Source organism: Ascaphus truei (genome assembly GCF_040206685.1).
Source record: "Ascaphus truei isolate aAscTru1 chromosome 3 unlocalized genomic scaffold, aAscTru1.hap1 SUPER_3_unloc_12, whole genome shotgun sequence".
Lineage (NCBI taxonomy): Eukaryota > Metazoa > Chordata > Amphibia > Anura > Ascaphidae > Ascaphus > Ascaphus truei.
Genome location: NW_027453824.1, coordinates 196,459 through 221,375, shown reverse-complemented (window position 1 = coordinate 221,375; position 24,917 = coordinate 196,459). Strand labels below are relative to the sequence as shown.

General features: G+C 45.9%; 1 protein-coding gene across 6 annotated transcripts in view; it reads left to right on the top strand.

Moving 5' to 3' along the window:
* Nucleotides 1-24,917, top strand: part of PKNOX1 (PBX/knotted 1 homeobox 1) — a 236,018-nt gene that overhangs the window by 21,176 nt on the left and 189,925 nt on the right. For 3 of the 6 annotated variants that reach the window (XR_012790040.1, XM_075580548.1, XM_075580545.1), the window contains exon 2: nucleotides 21,850-21,966. The exons of 1 other annotated variant lie outside the window; for it this stretch is intronic. Coding sequence is in view for 4 of the 5 variants with exons in the window: in XM_075580548.1 (XP_075436663.1) it covers nucleotides 21,916-21,966 (51 nt within the window). In the remaining variant the exon portion in view is untranslated. Of the gene's footprint in view, nucleotides 1-3,775; nucleotides 3,798-12,360; nucleotides 12,474-21,849; nucleotides 21,967-24,917 lie in introns of those variants that run through there. 2 more of the 6 variants (XM_075580546.1, XM_075580547.1) reach the window with 2 other exon arrangements.

The following is a 24,917-nucleotide window of genomic DNA, read 5'->3' as shown; positions in this document are numbered from 1 at the left end:
TATTATGGGTACAGTGTGTGTGGGGGTATATTATGGGCACATTGTGTTTGGGGGGTATATTAGAAGCTCAGTGCGTGTGGGGGTATATTATGGGCACAGTGTGTGGGGGTATATTATGAGCACAGTGTGTGTGGGTATATTATGAGCACAGTGTGTGTGGTGGTATAATATGGGCACAGTGTGTGTGGGTATAATATGGGCACAGTGTGTGTGTGTGGCGGTATATATTATGGGCACAGTGTGTGGGGGTATATTATGGGCACATTGTGTGTGGGGGGTATATTAGGTGCTCAGTGCGTGTGGGGGTATATTATGGGCACAGTGTGGGGTTATGGGCAAAATGTGTGTGTTTATTATGGGCAGAGTGAGTGTGGGGGTTATATTATGGGCACAGTGTTTGTGGGTATATTATGGGCACAGTCTGTGTGTGTGTGTATATTATGGGCACTGTGTGTGTGTGTGTGTGTGTGTGTGTGTGTGTGTGTGTGTGTGTGTGTGTGTGTGTGTGTGTGTTTATTATGGGCAGAGTGCGTGGGGGAGAGACATGTGCACAGGTACAATCAGATAGACAGATTTGGGGAAATTAAACCATGGCCTTTATTCTGCCTGTCACTGTAACAGGGGACCTATCCCTGTTCAGTAATGTGCCTTTAATCTAGCAGTGTGGTAGTTAATTACTAAACTCCACCTGCCTGATTAGATTGTTTACAAAAAGCCTGCCTTTGAGACAGGAAGTGACTCCTTAGCTCTGACTGAGAGCTGACCGGTCTTGAGCTCTGCACAGCAGAGCTGATTTCAAGACACAGGGAAAACTACTACACCTGAAGCTGAACCAGGAAGTGAGAAGATTTTCCCTCCAAGAAACAGATAAGACTTTCATTCTTAAGAGACTGCTTATATCTGCTTATTTTCATGCTATATGTTTTGGGGCTGCGAGACATGCTTAACTAATGGAGATGTGAACTAATTGCATAGGATTTCACTAGAAATACTCCCAAGTGAATGGAAGCTTTGTTCCCCCCCCCCTGTGTTTGGATAATTTCCTGATGAAAAGGAACAGGTACAATAAAGCCTATTATAATTTCACATTATAAAGCCTCCTAATTGTGTACCTCTGTGAACGTCCGTCTACAGTCACGTTATACACTACAGTTTAAGGAAACACGCAAATAAATAAACAACCAATTCCTGTGTAAGGGATAACTCAATCTCCTAGTCCCTATCTGCAGGGCTGGGAGGATACGCCCCTTACCCACCTATCCCTGTGTAATTGATAACTCACTCTCCTAGTCCCTATCTGCAGGGCTGGGAGGATATGCCCCTTACCCACCTATCCCTGTGTAAGGGGTAACTCACTCTCCTAGTCCCTATCTGCAGGGCTGGGAGGATACGCCTCTTACCCACTGTAGACGGACGCTCTCAGAGGTACACAATTGGAGACTTTTGTAAGGTGAAATTATAACAAGGCTTTATTGTGCCTTTTCCTTAATATCAGGAAACCATCCAAACACAGGGGGGGGGGGGGGGGGGGAAACAAAGCTTCTATTCACTTGGGAGTATTTCTAGTGAATACTATGCAATTAATTCACAACTCCCTTAGATAAGCATGTCTCCCAGCCCCCAAACACATAGCATGAAATGAACAGATATAAAAAGTCTTGTTAATAAATGTCTTATCTGTTAGCTGCTGTAGAGTAAGCTTCTCTGCTCTCCTGGAACCGCAACCGTGTGTGCACAGAAAATGTCAGCATCCAGGTTTAGAAGTCTTATTTGTCAGCTCCAGAGATCTGTGTTCGTGTCTCCTCCTGAAGGTGTTTGAGATCAGCACCCCTCAGTCGCTCGAGGAGGACTTTTTCCAAGTATAGTCTTTTTTTCTACGTGCGCGGTCATGAGATTTCCCTCGCGTCGGGTGCTCGTCTTATTGTAGGCATTCTGTATGGCAGCAGTTGCAGAGAGCCCTTTGGGTTTTCCGCTTTTGAAGCTGTCGCTCTGCCCTTTTCCCACTCAATGGGGTTGCTAGTTCAGCCTCTTTGAGATTAAGTTGCAATTCCACACCCACTTCCAGAGAATGTGCCATCTTTTCAGCTTCATCAGCTAAGGATTCTTTTGGTTTTAATTCAGCACGTGTACCTTCTTTTGTTGCCTGCTGGGTGGCTGAAGGTTTTGCTAGTGCTTGTTTAGGTGGTTCAAATTTTGCAACCTTGTCTTTCAGATGGGCGGTATTCCCAGCTCTCACTGTACCCTTGTCTTCATGGGTTTTTGAGGCTGTGGGATCCTGACGCTTAGTCAGGGTCAATACTTGTCCTTGTAGGATTGTAATCTCATCCGCGAGAGATCCCTGTTTTTTTGAGTGCGTCTTGCAAGTCTCTTCTCAGGGAATTTATCTGCGCACTTTGCTTTCTCTGAGTCTGTATCAGTGTCTCCTTCATATTCTGGAGCTCTGTAATTTTTGTCGTCCAAGGTTGCCGCTGCGTCTGTTTTCTCCTTGGTGTACTGACTCAAGGGAATGGAACAGTCTCTCTGTCTCTCCAGCTCTTGCTCCAGTTTCTGAGCCTTCTCACGCTCCCTCTCATACAGAGTCACCTGGTATCGAAGCTCCGCCTCCAATGATGCTCTGGTGACATGCAGCGTGGCCTTTAGCTCCTCATACTGCTCTGTGGGGACGTACTGGGTATGCAGACGTTCCTGCAGCGCCTGTACCTCTTTAGCAGCCTGCAGCTTTTCTTCCTGCAGCGTTTGCTGCTTCTCCTCAGTATACTGGAGGTGTGTACGCAGACCTTGCAGTTGGTTCTGCAGTCGGTGCTCTGCTTCAAACTTTTCCTTGACTTCTTCTGTCAACTGAAAATTTTCTTCTTTCAGTTTTAAGTTTTCTTATTTTAATCTTGAATTTTCTCCTTTTTCAGTCTCTGTATTCTTCAGGGCCTCTTTGCAGTCCTCCTTCCATTTACGCACATCTGCTTTGAGACTGACAGTCTCCTGGCGTGAGACATCCTTCTCTAGGTTGAGGGTCTGAAGCTCCTTCTGGGAGACTTGGAGATCTGTATCAAGATTGACAATCGTTTCTTTAGAAATGTCCAGCTCCTCAGTGAGACTGTGTAGTTCCTTTCTGGAAACTTCCAGGTCTGTGCGGCAGCTGTTGGTCTCATGATGTGAGGCATCCAGTGCTCTGCGGAGTGTCTGAACCTCTTTCTGAGATACGTCCACCTCTATCCGGACACTGTTGACCTCCTGTTGTGAGGCATTCAGCTCTATGCGCAGTGTGAACCTCTTGCTGGAAGACTGTCATCTGCTTCAGTGCCTCCTCATACTTCCGCTTTAGCATAGCCACCATTTTATCAGATTGGCTCTGCTTTTCATTCATGGCGGAAATAGTAGCATTTGCAGTATCTAGCTCAGTCTTGAGATCGTCCAATTCTGTCCTGGCTAAAGAGTACATTGCAAGCACATATTCCTGTAGCTTCACGTTATTTTTCTGTAGCTCTGTCTAACCATATTCCTTTTGTTTCAATTGTTCACGGAGCATATCACAGTCATGCCTGGCATTTTTCAGGGCATCTTCAGGGCTGGTCAAGGGATCGTCACTCACTGGTTCCGGCTCCACTTCCCTGGGATGGTTGGTTGAGGGTTCCTCACTGTTGGCACCGGACAGACACTTCTTTGGGGTACACGACTTCTGCCTTGGGCCCTCTGGATATTCGGTTAACCGCAGGACGAATTCTCCATTTTCTCTAGGCTGCAGGGCAACTCAGTCCCCCTTTACCTCCACAGGATTTGCGGACGTGTCTGTTCCTTCCACGGTAAGTGAAGAACTGCTTTTCTTTTTCCGCTTTTTTGTTTTGGATGACTCCGTCCCATCAGGAATACTGGGGTCTCCTTCTTTATTTGATACTTTAGCAGCTTCATTATATACGCCAGGCTTTTCTTGCAGTTGCTTTAGCTGACAGAAATATTGGGTGATCTGCTGCTCCCGCTCTTTCTCTTGTCGACCATTTTCGTCATCATAGAGGGCGGTCTTTTCTGTTCGTGCCGAGTTCAAGCACCCCCACTATTCTTGGGGTGTTTTGTGGGTGTGACTCGGTTCGGGTTCCCTTAGGGTTCATTACAGGAACGCTGCATCTTGTCCTCCATTTTTAGGCTATCAGGTGTAATTTTCTTCCTGACCTCAGGAGGCGCTATTGCAGCTGTTGCCACTGTATTTGCTAGAACCCCCAATTGTGGTAGTCCTACAGATGGGCATATTTTGCTTGTAGAGGTCGTAGCTCTCACTGGCATCGCTGTAGACTTTTCTTTCTTGGGTAATTTTTTTTCAATATCAGCAGTACTGTGCATGCATTTTCTCTTATCAGGTATACAAGATGTGCAGTTGCTAGGTAAAAAAGTCTATTTGCTTTACACCATTTACTTGCTAGGTATAATCTCTCATTGTGTATGCTGAATGTGTGGTTGCTAGGTAAAAACTTCTGTTTGCTTTACACCATTTACTTGCTAGGTGCAATCCCTCCGCTTCAGCAACAGAATTTGGTTTTCTGCCTGAGTTCAGTAATTTTCAGTCTCATCTTTGGGTATTTTGGCATTCACACTTCACACTTTGGTTGTCTGTTTTGCTCCCAAGATATATATAGGCAGACTTTTTTACTTGCAGAAAAAAAAACATTCTTTGCGGTGGACTATTTCTTTCATTCCCGGCAGGGTGACTCAACACTCAGCAATTGGCTTTGAAATACCTTTTACACAGTTCAGCAATCCCTTTTTCCCCTATAGGGCAATTTTACACTCAGCATTTGTTTGCTAAAAATTCCCCTGCTTCAGCACAGTCTTGTATCAATTTTCACACTTTTCTACATATACTCCATTCACAGCTGGTAGCCCTATGCGGTGTGGCAACCTTTATTTGCAAAATCAGTACTACTCTTGGGTCACCATCTGTATTCACTGCTTCAGCGAAACTTTTGAAAACAACAAACACCTATCCCTTTTTAAGGGCTGACTCACTTCTTGAACCCTGACTATGGCTGGAAGGCAAAACCCCTATTTCAATGACCATATTACACTTTGTGATAGGCAAATAAGGTTTAGCTGCTTCAGCAGTCTCTCTCCTCTTGGGATTGGGGAAAAGAGTCCATCTGTGGTTTTGTAAGTTTCAGTGCAGTATAAGTTTCAGTGGTGTGTTTCACTTTAACTCTGGTCTCTGCTGCATGAGATTTTTTTTTTTTTTTTAAGTTGCTCAGATTGTTTGTAGGCAAAAAGCATAAAAAAAAAATTCACATAAAAAATCTCCGGTCCTTTTTAACTTCAAAGACACCTCTCATCCCACTTCGGACACCATATGTAGACGGACGCTCACAAAGGTACACAATTGGAGACTTTTCTAAGGTGAAATTATAACAAGGCTTTATTGTGCCTTTTCCTTAATATCAGGAAACCATCCAAACACAGGGGGGGGGGGGGGGGAACAAAGCTTCTATTCACTTGGGAGTATTTCTAGTGAATACTATGCAATTAATTCACAACTCCCTTAGATAAGCATGTCTCCCAGCCCCCAAACACATAGCATGAAATGAACAGATATAAAATGTCAGCATCCAGGTTTAGAAGTCTTATTTGTCAGCTCCAGAGATCTGTGTTCTCTTGCTCAGTCTCTCCTGGGAGACTCAAGAACCTCTGCTCTGTCTCCAAAGTTCAGCTCACAAGTGAGCTAAGGAGTCACTTCCTGTCTCAACAGACAGGCTTTTGTAACCAATCTAAATCAGGCAGGTGGTGTTTATTAATTGACTACCAGCAGTTAACCACCACACTGCTAGATTAAAGGCACATTACTTGAACAGGGATTACTCCCCTGTTACACCTACCTATCCCTGTGTAAGTGGGTAACTCACTCTCCCAGTCCCTATCTGCAGGGCTGGGAGGATACGCCCCTTACCCACCTATCCCGGTGTAAGGGTAACTCACTCTCTCAGTCCCTCACTACAGGGCTTCTTTCCAACCTATCCCTGTGTAAGGATAACTCACTCTCACTGTCCTTATCTGCAGGGCTGGGAGGATACACCCCTTACCCACCTATCTCTGTGTAAGGATAACTCACTCTCCTAGTCCCTATCTGCAGGGCTGGGAGGATACGCCCCTTACCCACCTATCCCTGTGTAAGGGGTAACTCACTCTCCTAGTCCCTATCTGCAGGGCTGGGAGGATACGCCTCTTACCCACTGTAGATGGACGCTCTCAGAGGTACACAATTGGAGACTTTTGTAAGGTGAAATTATAACAAGGCTTTATTGTGCCTTTTCCTTAATATCAGGAAACCATCCAAACACAGGGGGGGGGGGGGGGGTGGGGGGAACAAAGCTTCTATTCACTTGGGAGTATTTCTAGTGAATACTATGCAATTAATTCACAACTCCCTTAGATAAGCATGTCTCCCAGCCCCAAACACAGCATGATATGAACAGATATAAAAAGTCTTGTTAATAAATGTCTTATCTGTTAGCTGCTGTAGAGTAAGCTTCTCTGCTCTCCTGGAACCGCACCCGTGTGTGCACAGAAAATGTCAGCATCCAGGTTTAGAAGTCTTATTTGTCAGCTCCAGAGATCTGTGTTCGTGTCTCCTCCAGAAGGTGTTTGAGATCAGCACCCCTCAGTCGCTCGAGGAGGACTTTTTCCAAGTATAGTCTTTTTTCTACGTGCGCAATAATGAGATTTCCCTCGCGTCGGGTGCTCGTCTTATTGTAGGCATTCTGTATGGCAGCAGTTGCAGAGCGTTTAAAAACAGCCCTTTGGGTTTTCCGCTTTTGAAGCTGTCGCTCTGCCCTTTTCCCACTCAATGGGGTTGCTAGTTCAGCCTCTTTGAGATTAAGTTGCAATTCCACACCCACTTCCAGAGAATGTGCCATCTTTTCAGCTTCATCAGCTAAGGATTCTTCTGGTTTTAATTCAGCACGTGTACCTTCTTTTGTTGCCTGCTGGGTGGCTGAAGGTTTTGCTAGTGCTTGTTTAGGTGGTTCAAATTTTGCAACCTTGTCTTTCAGATGGGCGGTATTCCCAGCTCTCACTGTACCCTTGTCTTCATGGGTTTTTGAGGCTGTGGGATCCTGACGCTTAGTCAGGGTCAATACTTGTCCTTGTAGGATTGTAATCTCATCCGCGAGAGATCCTTGTTTTTTTGAGTGCGTCTTGCAAGTCTCTTCTTAGGGAATTTATCTGCGCACTTTGCTTTCTCTGAGTCTGTATCAGTGTCTCCTTCATATTCTGGAGCTCTGTAATTTTTGTCGTCCAAGGTTGCCGCTGCGTCTGTTTTCTCCTTGGTGTACTGACTCAAGGGAATGGAACAGTCTCTCTGTCTCTCCAGCTCTTGCTCCAGTTTCTGAGCCTTCTCACGCTCCCTCTCATACAGAGTCACCTGGTATCGAAGCTCCGCCTCCAATGATGCTCTGGTGACATGCAGCGTGGCCTTTAGCTCCTCATACTGCTCTGTGGGGACGTACTGGGTATTCAGACGTTCCTGCAGCGCTTGTACCTCTTTAGCAGCCTGCAGCTTTTCTTCCTGCAGCGTTTGCTGCTTCTCCTCAGTATACTGGAGGTGTGTACGCAGACCTTGCAGTTGGTTCTGCAGTCGGTGCTCTGCTTCAAACTTTTCCTTGACTTCTTCTGTCAACTGAAAATTTTCTTCTTTCAGTTTTAAGTTTTCTTATTTTAATCTTGAATTTTCTCCTTTTTCAGTCTCTGTATTCTTCAGGGCCTCTTTGCAGTCCTCCTTCCATTTACGCACATCTGCTTTGAGACTGACAGTCTCCTGGCGTGAGACAGCCTTCTCTAGGTTGAGGGTCTGAAGCTCCTTCTGAGAGACTTTGAGATCTGTATCAAGATTGGCAATCGTTTCTTTAGAAATGTCCAGCTCCTCAGTGAGACTGTGTATTTCCTTTCTGGAAACTTCCAGGTCTGTGCGGCAGCTGTTGGTCTCATGATGTGAGGCATCCAGTGCTCTGCGGAGTGTCTGAACCTCTTTCTGAGATACGTCCACCTCTATCCGGACACTGTTGACCTCCTGTTGTGAGGCATTCAGCTCTATGCGCAGTGTGAACCTCTTGCTGGAAGACTGTCATCTGCTTCAGTGCCTCCTCATACTTCCGCTTTAGCATAGCCACCATTTTATCAGATTGGCTCTGCTTTTCATTCATGGCGGAAATAGTAGCATTTGCAGTATCTAGCTCAGTCTTGAGATCGTCCAATTCTGTCCTGGCTAAAGAGTACATTGCAAGCACATATTCCTGTAGCTTCACGTTATTTTTCTGTAGCTCTGTCTAACCATCTTCCTTTTGTTTCAATTGTTCACGGAGCATATCACAGTCATACCTGGCATTTTTCAGGGCATCTTCAGGGCTGGTCAAGGGATCGTCACTCACTGGTTCCGGCTCCACTTCCCTGGGATGGTTGGTTGAGGGTTCCTCACTGTTGGCACCGGACAGACACTTCTTTGTAAGCAGGGGGCTCTTCATGTCAGTCTCTGGGTTGGTGTCCAGTGAGGGGCCACCCTCTGGTGTTTTCCGGGGTCCTCTACACCCTGGAATATGTTTGGTTCCTGGTCTCTTGCTAGCTGCACAATCCTGTGCTCAAGACCATATTCTGTGAGTCTCTTTCTGGAAACACAGTGAGTAATGAGGGCAGGGACCCAGGACGGATGTGCTGACAGGTTAAAGCTTTGTGCCCCTGAGCCCCGACCTTTATTGTGGCCCACTTCCGTGCCCTCCGACGATTGTTCCCTCTTGTCACATCACTGACACTTTGGTGTCATTTCTCTCAGCTGTTTGCCTGAGCGCATGACAGCAAACAGTCCATCTGTGTTCAAAAGATTTCCCCTGCAGTTCAAGCAGGAGCTTTTCTACCTGTCTGATTAGCCAGGTTTAGACTGGTTAATTATCTGTAGCTGCAATTAACCATCTCCCTGCTGGATTCCTCAGACCAATACAGGCTTTCTTTTGAAGCCCTTTTAGACAGGGTTTAAGGCCTTGTTACGGGTGGTATATAATGGCACAGTGTGAGGGGGTATGTGTGTGGCCCGCAAAGCTTACCAAAGCTTGTGAAGTGTCCCTCCAGACAAAATAATTGCCCACCCCCACCCCTGCTCTACGGTCTATTTTGACGCTCTCTGTTTGTCCCTTGGACTGGGGATAAGCAGGTGACAGCTGAGTCTTCATTCCCAGAATTGGGACGTGAACTGGTCTCCTCTGATCGGAGCTCACCTCAGGGAGCCTATACAACCAGGAAGAGATTCGCCGTCTCCTTAGCTGCAGGACTCCCGTTGGCGGTATGAAGTGCCATTTTAGTCAATTGACCCACGACCAACAACATGGTATTGAAACCCTGAGAAAGTGTGAGTTCCACAATTAAGTGCCTATAAATAGGATGCCATGGCTGCTTTGGGAGACATAATGGTTTTGAAAGACCACACGGTTCATTGTAGGCACAGGCCGCACATGGCCGGACATAGTCTTCAACATCAAGGCCAAGTCTAGGCCACCTGGTGCAATAGGAGGTCCTTTTGTTTTCCCAATTCCTGGGTGACCGACAGTCACGAGTCATGGTGGGATTTCAGGACTTGCAACTGGATACTGCCAGGCAGGATATAGAGGATACCTTTTAAAGAACAAACAGCCCTGTCACTCCTCAAATGGCGCTACCAAAGACTGATGAATGTATATAGAGGTCTGTGTTGGTCTCCTGCTGTATGTGCTTCTCAGATTAGTAGGTTCCAGAATATTGTAGGGCCATGCTGGCAGGGACTGGCATGGACAATTCTTTATCCTATTGTCTTGAGTGCATCTGCTTTGCCGATTAAATGAAATAGAATACAGTGCCCATGGGACTTGTCTTTGGTTCAAACGATGCACTTTCAGAAATATTCTACATTTTTGTGACTGGTAAAAACTGGATGAAGTGTTCCTTTTAGCAGGTACCACCATTCTTCATGAACGGATTTGATCGCTAGTTCGCAAGTTCCTTGTGTCCGATGCTATAGTTTATTTCCGTTGGGCTGAGTTTGCGAGAGTAAAAAGCACAGGGATGCAGTGACATTTTAGGTCCTTGATGTTGTGACCGGATTACCCCAAGTGCTGTGTCGGATGCATTACCTTGGACGATGAATGGTAAAGTCGGGTCTGGATGTGCCCAGACTAGCGCTGAGGTGAAAGCGCCTTTAAATTGTACAAAAGAGACATGAATTTGCTGAGACAAAGTACCCTTTCGCAGTAGTAGTACCAGGAGCCACCATTGTGGAGAACCGTCGGATAAAGCACCACTAAGAATTGATGAGTCCTGGAACACGTTAAATGCCTTTACCGTCTGTCGGGAAAGGCCATTCTTGCACAGCTTTGTAAACCTTCGGGGGAAAGTACAAAGCCCAGAAACTGGAGTGTTGTATTGAAATCGGCATTTCTTGAGTTTCGTATAGAGGTTATGCTGTCTGAGCTATTCCAATACAGTTTGGACATGTTCTCTGAAAAGATGCTGATATAATAAAGGGAGGTGACAACAAACTGACCCCGGAGGTCTCGTAACACATTGTTCATGAAATGCTGAGATGGGTCTGGGGCATTGCATACTGAGGTATTCAGAATGCCGAGATCCGTCCCCCACTCGTCCCCGATGTATTGCATGCCACTCTAACATCCAACTTTGAGAATTCTTTGGCTAGACGAAGTCGTTTCAGGAGCTCTGGTGTTAACGGCAGGAGTTATCTATTTCTCACTGTCATTCGGTTCAGGGCTTGGTAGGCCACACAAGGGTGAAGCGAACCATCCTTCCTAACGAAGAAGATGAGCGACCCGGCCGAACAGGTTGAATAAATATTTAACTATGTTTATCCAGGCCCTGTTTTACATAGGAATACTATCATGTTTTCTTTCAGTACTGTTATCAGTATGTCCAATTAATAACTGAAAAAGACTAATGATAGCACTCAAATAGTATACTGCTAATCAAACGCAAATTGCAGGGTGCAAACTCAAGGAACAAAAAGAAGGACCCAATTCCTCCTAAATAATTACAAAGGCAGCAGAATCCAGACGAGGAAAAAGCGGAGCACTAAGAAAACAAGTGAGAGGGGGCTACGAACCTTATATAAATAAAAATATCCTTTATTGATCCAGCGACATCAGAGGAAAATATATGTGCAGCTCGGACTCGTTTCGCGCATCAGCACTTTGTCAACGAGTTCCTCCTACCTCACAAACATGTACATTGATATAGTATACCTCCCTAGTCCACCCGGAAGTGACGTCACTCTAATTTTGGCGCCAAAAATCTCAGTTAGAATACCATAGAGGAATATCCTCTCGGATCATAGAGTGTGTATACTGCCATCTAGCGGGTGGAGGTGGGTAACAAACATAAAACACATTATTTAAAATACCACATTTGTTCAAACACGAACAAGGTAGAAAGAGAAAAGAACATATAATGTTAAGAAAAACGGAGCAAGATCTATAAAGATATGTAAATATATATCTATCAATAATAGGTATTAACTAACCTACATAGATAGTCGGTAGATGTGAAACTTATAACAACAAGTGCAAACTTGGGGTGCTGTCTTGTGTTTATTGGTGCATTGGGGCAAGGGAAGTACCTCGGTGTCCCCTTGGGGACTTGAGGGAACGTGCCTGAGGAAGGGGTTTATCCCCGAAATGTTGCCCCCCTGTTTATCCCCATTTTTTGCACCCCCCGTGCTTTTTTCCTATTTTTGCTTTTTCATTCCATATCACCGTTTTTTGTACTACCTATGTTTACATTGTGTATTTTAGATTATCGTGTATGGGTCACATCACTCCGTGTATTTAACTTGTGTAGATATTAAATACTTTTTTGATTTGGCATTTACCTTCTTAGATTTATTTTATCAGTCAGTGAGTGCTTGAACTATTATTACTGCTTTCCAATTAATAACTGTTCTATACCTGTATTGCTGGCTCCGGCCTCGCTTTAGATTATAGGGCACTGGCCTCTCTTTAGATTATTGGTCTCTAGCTCTGGCCTCTCTTTAGATTAAAGGCCCCTGCTCCAGCCTCTCTTTAGATTAAAGGCCACTGCTCCGGCCTCTCTGTAGATTAAAGGTCTCTGGGTTCGGCCTCTCTTTAGATTAAATGTCTCTGGCCTCTCTTTAGATTAAATGTCTCTGGCCTCTCTTTAGATTAAAGGTCTCTCGCTCCGGCCTCTCTTTAGAGTACAGGTTGCTGGCACTTCCTGCTGAAGCAGGAACAGCCGGTGCATTCATTTTTCCCACATTATCATAGCTGTGTTTTAGATTTGTATCTGTAATAAAATGGACCCTAATTTTTATCATAATAAAATTGACTTTTCATGTCACTGCAGAGTCCTCTTTTTCTGATAAATTCCTGCCACAGAATATACACACTTCTGATGATTGAAGGCAGAGTTACAGAGAATGGGGGTACATACAGGCGACGGTGCAGCCTGTAGGCGAGGTCAGTTAAGAGTCCACACATGGTGGCAGCGGTTACATTTCAGGGTAAACCAAAAATGTTAGTGCTTTTATTTGCTCCACACCTACAACAAAATATTGGGGCTACTGCCCCTTTAAGGCAAAACATAAAACAAACACCTACTTCTTTTTGGAGACTGACTAAACAGGACAGGCCCTAATTCTCTGACTAGGCCAGTTCCTAGTTCCAAAACATATAAAACAATACCAGGGAACAATATATAAAGTCCTATCGTAGTGTTGGTCCGGTAAATCCGGTTTCTCCAGGCACACTTAAGATGCAGACATTGAAGTCCTACTGCTCCCAGGAAGTCTTTTTTGCTCTATCTCTGTGCAGGCTTCTCTGTTATATGCGGCTTTAGGATCCCCACTGTTCCCAGGCAAATCCCTCTGGTGAACAAGCCTGGATCCCTGCAGGCTGGAGCTCCGTTATTTGTGTTCCTCTAACAGAGACTCCAACAGGGACTCTGACAGGTGCTCACTACCTGCATTTTAAACCTGTTTTATCAGGAGTTTCACACACCACCTGCAGGAAACCTGACACCAGTGTAGTCTCCTGATCCTTGCAAAGGTAGTTAACTCCTTCACTCCCTTACAATACACTTCTCATGATTGAATGCAGTGTTACAGAGAATGGGGGTATATACATTTCTAATGATTGAAGGCAGAGTTACAGAGAATGGGGTTGTAAGAGACGTGTGCAGAGGTATGCAATGGAGACTGTTTAAAGTGAAACTAAAATTAGGCTTTATTGCGCCTGTCCCTTTAACACAGCAAAAACATTCAAAATAAGCAAAAGAAAAGCCTACTTCACTTCCAGCCCCAAATATATACAGTGGTGTGAAAAAGAAAGTACACCCTCTTTGAATTCTATGGTTTTACATATCAGGACATAATAACAATCATCTGTTCCTTAGCAGGTCTTAAAATTAGGTAAATACAACCTCAGATGAAAAACAACACGAAATATTACACACTGTGTCATGATTTATTTAAAAAAAATAAAGCCAAAATGGAGAAGCTATGTGTGAAAAACTAAGTACACTCTTACTGCTTCCATAAGAATTATGATGCTAAGTAGCAGACACGTGGTGCTAATCAAATGCCCTTGATTGATTAATTGATCATCAGCAAGTGTGACCACCTCTATAAAAACCGAAGTTTTAGCAGTTTGCTGGTCTGGAGCATTCAGGTGTTAACACAACGCCAAGGAGGAAAGACATCAGCAATGATCTTAGAGAAGCAATTGTTGCTGCCCATCAATCTGGGAAGGGTTATAAGGCCATTTCCAAACAATTTAAAGTCCTTCATTCTACAGTGAGAAAGATTATTCAAAAGTGGAAAACATTCAAGGCAGTTGCCAATCTTACCAGGAGTGGACTTCCCAGCAAATTCCCCCCAAGGTCGGACCGTGCAATGCTCAGTGAAATTGCAAAAAAACCATGAGTTACATGTCAGACGCTACAGGCCTCCGTTAGCATGTTAAATGTTAAAGTTCATGACAGTACAATTAGAAAAAGACTGAACAAGTATGGTTTGTTTGGAAGGGTTGCCAGTAGAAAGCCTCTCCTCTCTAAAAAGAACATGGCAGCACGGCTTAGGTTTGCAAAGTTGCTTCTGGACAAACCACAAGACTTCTGGAACAATGTCCTTTGGACAGACGAGACCAAAGTGGAGATTTTTGGCCATAATGCACAGCGCCACGTTTGGCGAAAACCAAACACCGCATATCAGCACAAACACCTCATAACAACTGTCAAGCACGGTGGTGGAGGGGTGATGATTTGGGCTGGTTTTGCAGCCACAGGACCTGGGAACCTTGCAGTCATTGAGTCGACCATAACTCCTCTGTATACCAAAGTATTCTAGAGTCAAATGTGAGGCCTTCTGTCTGACAGCTAAAGCTTGGTCATGCAACAGGACAATGATCCCAAGCACACCAGTAAATCTACAACAGAATGGCTGAAAAAGAAAAGAATCAAGGTGTTGCAATGGCCCAGTCAAAGTCCAGACCTCAACCCGATTGAAATGCTGTGGCGGGACCTTAAGAGAGCTATGCATCCCCCCTCCAAACAGACAGTCAAAAAAAGGGTGCAAGAGGTGATGGACATGGAAAGACTATCAGCCTTCCTGAAAAGGTCCACCACCTCTTTCAACAATACCTGGGACTCATGGCTAACGTATATGCTCCCCCAACGCCAAAATGCCCCATAGTAATAATAAACAAAGATCCAAATTAAGGCAGCCAAGAACAGGGAGCCAATCCCTCCCCCCTCCCCTATCTCAACCCCCCCTCACCCCCTACCCCCCCCCCCCTCTATCTCTCTCTCCCCTTTTCTGTTTCTTAACCCGCACTTCCCCGACAGAACTCTGAAGGTCAGGGGAATGTTGGGACTTTCTCCCCCACCTCAGACAAAAACCAGAAAAATTGTATTAGGCCAAAATGTTGACAAATATTCAAAAAGCTGTAAATGTTATAAATGCCTAATAAAAAACTTTGAAACAAAAAAGAGAGCTATGCATAAACAAATGCCTGCAAACCTCAATGAACTGAAGCAACCTTGTAAAGAAGAGTGGGCCAAAATTCCTACACAACGATGTGAAAGATTGATAAAGTCACTGCGTGACTACATGACGCATGGACGACAGGCGGGGTCTGCCCAGGACTGAGGTCTGAGACGCAAACACCAGGAAATACCACACTTCAATGCTGTTCTTATCGTTCGTGGTGCCGCCATTACCTGCGGCTGGCTGATCCTAGTGCAGGCTGTTTGGACGCCTCGTGGAGAGCCTGACCGAGGAGGAAGCTTCTGTAGCAGGGGCATATCGCTAAGTGTACTATACAGCTATTGGGAGCAGCGCTGCGGTGCAGCTGGGATTGGCTTTATTGAGAGGTATCTTGGTGACTATGAGACTGATCCATGACTTTATACCATCCCTAATACCTGGTGCATTTGACCTATTATCCTGGGCTACCTGTCCATCTGTCATACCGCTGTCTACCTGCAATTACAGATTGTCTCAAACAATTGTGTTTTTTTAACCACCATGTGAGTATAGGTCCTGATGACTACTCCATGTTTGAATAAAGTTTCCTGATTTTACAGTATTATGCTATGGAGCTGGCGCTTCTCTTCTTTTGTTTTTATATATAATATACATACATACATACATACATACGTCCCATAAAAACGTCTTATCTGTTTCTTGTAGCTGTAGGGGAAGGCCTCTCTGCTCTCCTGAGTCCGCACCCTTGTGTGCTATGACAATGTCTGCTTCCAGGTATATAGGTCTTGTCCCCTTTGTCTTGCTGTCAGCCTTCAGTCCCTCTGCAGCTCAAGACATCTTTTGTTCCCCAGGTCAGCCCAGTTGTGGACTAGGGAATCCATGGTCTGTCCTTCCTGGGTCAGCCCCAATTGTGTGCTCAGGAATCCTCTTCCTATTTCTGGGAACAGGCTTTTGTTTGTGGGAAGCTCGGGCTTACCATGGCCAAAGCCCATCCTTCTACTTTCACTTGAGATCTCTCTGTGGCTCGAATGAGGGTGGATGGAGGAAGAGACCACTCAGTCTCAGGTAGATTGAAGCCCTTTTTCCAGGTTATTAATGTCTCCTCCCGAAGGTGCTTGAGGTCAGCATTCCTCAGTTGCTCGAGGAGGACTTTTCCTATGGACTCCAATTTAGCCCTAAGTGTCCATTCCTTGAAACCCTTGCTCAGTTCTTGCAAAGCATCCGTCGGCTAACTTTTTCCACTCAATGTAGTTGCAAATTTAGCTTTTTTGGAATTGAGTTGTGATTCCACATCCATTTCCAGAGAACGTCCTATCTTTTCAGCTTCATCAGATAAAGATTCTTCTGGTTTTGATTCTGCACTCGTACCTTTGTTTGTTGCCTGTTGGGCAGCTGAAGGTTTAGCTAGTGCTTGCTCAGGTGGTTCAAACTTTGCCCTCTTGTTTTTCAGTTGAGTGGAGTCCCCAGCTCCTCACTGTACACTTGTCTTCATGTAGTCGCTGAGGGATACCGACGCTTGGGCAGGGCCAATACCTTTTTCTGCATTGGAGACACCTGTACTTTACTGGTCCGCAGAGCCTCACTCTGTTTCTTGAGTGCATCCTGCAATTCTCCTCTCAAGGTTTTTATCTCTTCCCTGTGCTTTCTCTGAGTTTGCATCCACATATCTTTCATTATATTGTGAAGCTCTGTGAATTTCTTTGTTCGGGCCGCAGCTATTTGTCTCAGTTTTTGGACCTTCTTGTGCTCCCTCCTGTGCCGAGTCACAGTAAGCTTGGCCTCTAGCGATGCTTTGGTGATGGTCAGGGTAGCCTTCAGTTTCTCATGCTGCTTTGCGGGGACACACTGGGTAATCAGACGTTCCTGCAGCACTTGTAATTCTTTAGCAGCCTGCAGATTTTCTTCCTGCAGAGATCGCTGCTTCTCCTCGGCATTCTGGAGGTGCGCACGCAGACATTGCAGTTGATTCTGCAGTCTGTGCTCTGCTTCAAACTTTTCATCTTCCAATAGTTTCTTTATTTTTTCAAGCTCGTGCAGCTTTTCATTCTTTTCATTGACGTGGTCTGTCAAATCAGAATGTTCTTCTTTCAGCCTTGTATTTTCTCTTTTCACAGTCTCTATAATATTCAGGGCCTCTTCATAGTCCCCATTCCACTTACGCACTTCTGAGTTGAGACTCCCGGTCTCTTGGCGTGAGACTTCTATTTCTTGGTTGAGGGTGTGAAGCTCCTTCTGAGAGACTTTAAGATCCATACCAAGTCTGAGGATAGTTCTTTGAGAGATGTTCAGCTCCTCAGCGAGTCTGTGACGTTCCTTTTTAGAGACTTTCAGTTCTGTGCGGCAACTGCTGATCTCTTGGTGTGAGGCATCCAGTGGTATGCGGAGAGTATGAACCTCATTCTGCTATAAGTTCACCTCTGTCAGATACTGTTGACCTCCTTGTGTGAGGCATCCAGTGGTATGTGGAGAGTATGAACCTCATTCTGCTATAAGTCCACCTCTGTCAGATACTGTTGACCTCCTTGTGTGAGGCATCCAGTGGTATGTGGAGAGTATGAACCTCATTCTGCTATAAGTCCACCTCTGTCAGATACTGTTGACCTCCTTGTGTGAGGCATCCAGTGGTATGTGGAGAGTATGAACCTCATTCTGCTATAAGTCCACCTCTGTCAGATACTGTTGACCTCCTTGTGTGAGGCATCCAGTGGTATGTGGAGAGTATGAACCTCATTCTGCTATAAGTCCACCTCTGTCAGATACTGTTGACCTCCTTGTGTGAGGCATCCAGTGGTATGTGGAGAGTATGAACCTCATTCTGCTATAAGTCCACCTCTGTCAGATACTGTTGACCTCCTTGTGTGAGGCATCCAGTGGTATGTGGAGAGTATGAACCTCATTCTCCTATAAGTCCACCTCTGTCAGATACTGTTGACCTCCTTGTGTGAGGCATCCAGTGGTATGTGGAGAGTATGAACCTCATTCTGCTATAAGTCCACCTCTGTCAGATACTGTTGACCTCCTTGTGTGAGGCATCCAGTGGTATGTGGAGAGTATGAACCTCATTCTGCTATAAGTCCACCTCTGTCAGATACTGTTGACCTCCTTGTGTGAGGCATCCAGTGGTATGTGGAGAGTATGAACCTCATTCTGCTATAAGTCCACCTCTGTCAGATACTGTTGACCTCCTTGTGTGAGGCATCCAGTGGTATGTGGAGAGTATGAACCTCATTCTGCTATAAGTCCACCTCTGTCAGATACTGTTGACCTCCTTGTGTGAGGCATCCAGTGGTATGTGGAGAGTATGAACCTCATTCTGCTATAAGTCCACCTCTGTCAGATACTGTTGACCTCCTTGTGTGAGGCATTCAGTTCTATGCGGAGATTGTGAACCTCATTCTGCTATAAGTCCACCTCTGTCAGATACTGTTGACCTCCTTGTGTGAGGCATCCAGTTCTATGCGGAGATTGTGAACCTCATTCTGCTATAAGTCCACCTCTGTCAGATACTGTTGACCTCCTTGTGTGAGGCATTCAGTTCTATGCGGAGATTGTGAACCTCATTCTGCTATAAGTCCACCTCTGTCAGATACTGTTGACCTCCTTGTGTGAGGCATCCAGTTCTATGCGGAGATTGTGAACCTCCTTCTGAGAGACTTCCACCTCACTTGTGAATTTGACTTGGCTGCTCGCTGAAGCGTCACTTGAGTAGTTTGCCCAATGAGGGCGAACCAGCTCCGTGACGTCATGGTCGCGCCCCCCGACACGCCCCCTCGAGCGTGCAACTGACTGGCCAGGAAATGCCCAACGCCTGAAGTCACAACGCTCGAGCGCTCTCCCATCCTGGCCGCAGCCTAATACTATGTTATTATGTCACCCGCAGAGCATCGCACCGCCCTGCCTCCTCCATATAATACTAAAATATGTTATTATGTCACCCGCAGAGCATCGCACCGCCCTGCCTCCTCCATGTAATACTAAAATGTTATTATGTCACCCGCAGAGCATCGCATCGCCCTGCCTCCTCCATGTAATACTAAAATATGTTATTATGTCACCCGCAGAGCATCGCACCGCCCTGCCTCCTCCATGTAATACTAAAACATGTTATTATGTCACCAGCAGAGCATCGCACCGCCCTGCCTCCTCCATGTAATACTAAAACATGTTATTATGTCACCAGCAGAGCATCGCACCGCCCTGCCTCCTCCATGTAATACTAAAACATGTTATTATGTCACCCGCAGAGCATCGCACCGCCCTGCCTCCTCCATGTAATACTAAAATAGGTTATTATGTCACCCGCAGAGCATCACACCGCCCTGCCTCCTCCATGTAATACTAAAACATGTTATTATGTCACCCGCAGAGCATCGCACCGCCCTGCCTCCTCCATGTAATACTAAAACATGTTATTATGTCACCCGCAGAGTATCGCACCGCCCTGCCTCCTCCATGTAATACTAAAACATGTTATTATGTCACCTGCAGAGCATCGCACCGCCCTGCCGCCTCCATGTAATACAATGTTATTATGTCACCCGCAGAGCATCACACCGCCCTGTCTCCTCCATGTAATACTAAAATATGTTATTATGTCACCCGCAGAGCATCACACCGCCCTGCCTCCTCCATGTAATACTATGTTATTATGTCACCCGCAGAGCATCGCACCGCCCTGCCGCCTCCATGTAATACTATGTTATTATGTCACCCGCAGAGCATCACACCGCCCTGCCTCCTCCATGTAATACTAAAATATGTTATTATGTCACCCGCAGAGCATTGCACCGCCCTGCCTCCTCCATGTAATACTATGTTATTATGTCACCCGCAGAGCATCACACCGCCCTGCCTCCTCCATGTAATACTAAAATATGTTATTATGTCACCCGCAGAGCATCGCACCGCCCTGCCTCCTCCATGTAATACTAAAATATGTTATTATGTCACCCGCAGAGCATCGCACCGCCCTGCCTCCTCCATGTAATACTAAAATATGTTATTATGTCACCAGCAGAGCATCGCACCACCCTGCCTCCTCCATGTAATACTATGTTATTATGTCACCCGCAGAGCATCGCATCGCCCTGCCTCCTCCATGTAATACTATGTTATTATGTCACCCGCAGAGCATCGCATCGCCCTGCCTCCTCCATGTAATACTAAAATATGTTATTATGTCACCCGCAGAGCATCGCACCGCCCTGCCTCCTCCATGTAATACTAAAATATGTTATTATGTCACCCGCAGAGCATCACACCGCCCTACCTCCTCCATGTAATACTAAAATATGTTATTATGTCACCCGCAGAGCATTGCACCGCCCTGCCTCCTCCATGTAATACTATGTTATTATGTCACCCGCAGAGCATCGCACCGCCCTGCCTCCTCCATGTAATACTAAAATATGTTATTATGTCACCCGCAGAGCATCGCACCGCCCTGCCTCCTCCATGTAATACTATGTTATTATGTCACCTGCAGAGCATTGCACCGCCCTGCCTCCTCCATGTAATACTAAAATATGTTATTATGTCACCCGCAGAGCATCGCACCGCCCTGCCTCCTCCATGTAATACTAAAATATGTTATTATGTCACCCGCAGAGCATCGCACCGCCCTGCCGCCTCCATGTAATACAATGTTATTATGTCACCCGCAGAGCATCGCACCGCCCTGCCTCCTCCATGTAATACTAAAATATGTTATTATGTCACCCGCAGAGCATCGCACCGTCCTGCCTCCTCCATGTAATACTAAAATATGTTATTATGTCACCCGCAGAGCATCGCACCGCCCTGCCTCCTCCATGTAATACTAAAACATGTTATTATGTCACCCGCAGAGCATCGCACCGCCCTGCCTCCTCCATGTAATACTAAAATATGTTATTATGTCACCCGCAGAGCATCACATCGTCCTGCCTCCTCCATGTAATACTAAAATATGTTATTATGTCACCCGCAGAGCATCGCACCGCCCTGCCTCCTCCATGTAATACTAAAATATGTTATTATGTCACCCGCAGAGCATCGCACCGCCCTGCCTCCTCCATGTAATACTAAAATATGTTATTATGTCACCCGCAGAGCATCGCACCGCCCTGCCTCCTCCATGTAATACTAAAATATGTTATTATGTCACCCGCAGAGCATAGCACCGCCCTGCCTCCTCCATATAATACTAAAATATGTTATTATGTCACCCGCAGAGCATCACACCGCCCTGCCTCCTCCATGTAATACTAAAATGGTATTATGTCACCCGCAGAGCATCACATCGTCCTGCCTCCTCCATGTAATACTATGTTATTATGTCACCTGCAGAGCATCGCACCGCCCTGCCGCCTCCATGTAATACTATGTTATTATGTCACCTGCAGAGCATCGCACCGCCCTGCCGCCTCCATGTAATACTATGTTATTATGTCACCCGCAGAGCATCGCACCACCCTGCCTCCTCCATGTAATACTAAAATATGTTATTATGTCACCCGCAGAGCATCACACCGCCCTGCCTCCTCCATGTAATACTAAAATATGTTATTATGTCACCCGCAGAGCATCACACCGCCCTGCCTCCTCCATGTAATACTAAAATGTTATTATGTCACCCGCAGAGCATCGCACCGCCCTGCCTCCTCCATGTAATACTAAAATATGTTATTATGTCACCCGCAGAGCATCGCACCGCCCTGCCGCCTCCATGTAATACAATGTTATTATGTCACCTGCAGAGCATCGCACCGCCCTGCCTCCTCCTCCATGTAATACTATGTTATTATGTCACTGCAGAGCATCGCACCGCCCTGCCTCCTCCATGTAATACTATGTTATTATGTCACCTGCAGAGCATCGCACCGTCCTGCCTCCTCCATGTGCCATAATGATGTGAGAGTGCAGTGCACAATCTCAACATGATGTCTGCAGAGCATCTAACAATGGAGAGTTACTCAGAGGAACAGCAGGTACCTCCTCTCTTACAAACATACAATGTGACGGCAACCACTTCCCCCCACATATCACCAGTGTAACCTATCCCAGATATCACCAGTATATCCTATCCCAGAAATCACCAGGATATCCTATCCCAGATATCACCAGTATAACCTATCCCAGATATCACCAGTATAACCTATCCCAGAAATCACCAGGATATCCTATCCCAGATATCACCAGTATAACCTATCCCAGATATCACCAGTATAACCTATCCCAGATATCACCAGGATATCCTATCCCAGATATCACCAGGATATCCTATCCCAGATATCACCAGTATAATCTCCTATCCCAGATATCACCAGTATATCCTATCCCAGATATCACCAGTATATCCTATCCCAGATATCACCAGGATATCCTATCCCAGATATCACCAGTATATCCTATCCCAGATATCACCAGGATATCCTATCCCAGATATCACCAGGATATCCTATCCCAGATATCACCAGTATAACCTATCCCAGATATCACCAGTATATCCTATCCCAGATATCACCAGGATATCCTATCCCAGATATCACCAGTATAACCTATCCCAGATATCACTAGTATATCCTATCCCAGATATCACCAGTATAACCTATCCCAGATATCACCAGTATAACCTATCCCAGATATCACCAGTATAACCTATCCCAGATATCACCAGGATATCCTATCCCAGATATCACCAGTATAACCTATCCCAGATATCACCAGGATAACCTATCCCAGATATCACCAGGATATCCTATCCCAGATATCACCAGGATATCCTATCCCAGATATCACCAGTATAACCTATCCCAGATATCACCAGGATATCCTATACCAGATATCACCAGTATATCCTATCCCAGATATCACCAGGATATCCTATCCCAGATATCACCAGTATATCCTATCCCAGATATCACCAGTATAACCTATTGCAGATATCACCAGGATATCCTATCCCAGATATCACCAGGATATTCCTATCCCAGATATCACCAGGATAACCACCTATCCCAGATATCACCAGTATATCCTATCCCAGATATCACCAGTATATCCTATCCCAGATATCACCAGTATAACCTCCTATCCCAGATATCACCAGTATATCCTATCCCAGATATCACCAGTATAACCTATCCCAGATATCACCAGTATATCCTATCCCAGATATCACCAGTATATCCTATCCCAGATATCACTAGGATATCCTATCCCAGATATCACCAGGATATCCTATCCCAGATATCACCAGTATATCCTATCCCAGATATCACCAGGATATCCTATCCCAGATATCACCAGTATAACCTATCCCAGATATCACCAGGATATCCTATCCCAGATGTCACCAGGATATCCTATCCCAGATATCACCAGGATATCCTATCCCAGATTTCACCAGTATAGCCTGTCACGGTAGCTTATGACAAGATATAATGAACACCAAATATCTGGGTTGAACTGAACGAGGCTTAGATATAATAAAATATAATTTATTCCTTAAATAAGGTGAACACAGCAATATAGTACAATTAACAGACAAGAAGGTAACACTTACTTAGGGTTGGGGAATGGAGAAGTATCCAATAGCAATTCTCCAGCAATCCGGTGACATTCAAGATGGTATCAGAAGAAGAACTAAAAACTGTAGGGTTGACACAGTTTATATACCTGTGTAACCCTATTCTTAACATTGAATACAGACTATTGGTGAACAATTATCTGTATCCAATCCCTAACGTGGAGACACAGATTAACCCATGCCCCCCAGCAAATTAGCCCATGTGTACTGGGACTCTATTGTTACCCTCAGGTAACAATTAGAGTGGCAGGATCTGTTGATTAGTACTTGATCTGTTGATCAGTACTTGATGTAAACAATCAGGCAGTTAATTTTTGATCACAGTGCTTAGGCTCAATCAGCCGGCTGCCCTTCTGTTACGCCGGTGCTGGCCGCAGACCAGACCCGTCCCCTGAGCTGAAGGGGGAAGTGGTAATACACGCACCCACAGCAAAGGGAGCGTGTCCGGAGAGTGGTATAAAGTGTTGCCAGGCCAGGTGTAGTAAGGTAGACAATACTTGCCGGTACCGGTTGTAGAGATAGAGTGATGAATGCCTTGCCGAGGTCAGGGAGTGGAGAGTGGAGATAGGTCGTAGTCCAAGCCGTGTTCAAGGGGTTACCAGAGTGAGCGTTGTCCAAGGAGAGCCGAGATCGAAAGCGAGAGGGGGTAGTCGTACAAGCCGCGTCAGAACCTGTGAAAACACTGAGAGAATCCAGAAGTACTTCCATACAGAGACTATGTCGAGCAAAGACTGAGAGCAGAGAGGAGCTAGATAAAGCAGGAAGGTCCAATTAGGAACGGAGGTGGGACAGGAAGAGCTACAGGGAGACACTGCAGATTGGTGCAGGCATAACAGGCCAGGTGAGTCTTGTTGGTAACCTGAGTATGCTCGTGCAGTGTGCGGGGGCGGAGCCTGAGGTCCGGGGGACGGGAATAAGAGTGTGCAGACTGAGCGTGCTCCGTAACTCGTGTACGCGCGTGAACCGAGCCGGTGGATGGTGCAGGTGTGCGCGCAGGAGGGCGTGGGCGCGCGCGGCGCTGTACAGAGGAATCGCCGAGGGGAGTGATCCCGCAGGGGCGGGGAGCTGTGGAGGCCGGTAAGGCAGGATTGTTTTGTGTGTCCAGGGGCTCCCTGCGGGGAGGGAGTGCTCTGTGTGAGGAGCGTGGAGAACGCCGATTCCTGACAGTACCCCCCTCTTCAGGAACGGCCTCAGGACGGTCCAAGAACGGTTTCTCTGGAAACTTTTTCCTGAAGGACTTAAGAAGGGCCGGGGCATGAATGTCCTTTGAAGGTACCCAGGATCTCTCTTCAGGGCCAAAGCCCTTCCACTGCACCAAGAACTGGAGCTGACACCTGGATAGGCGAGAAT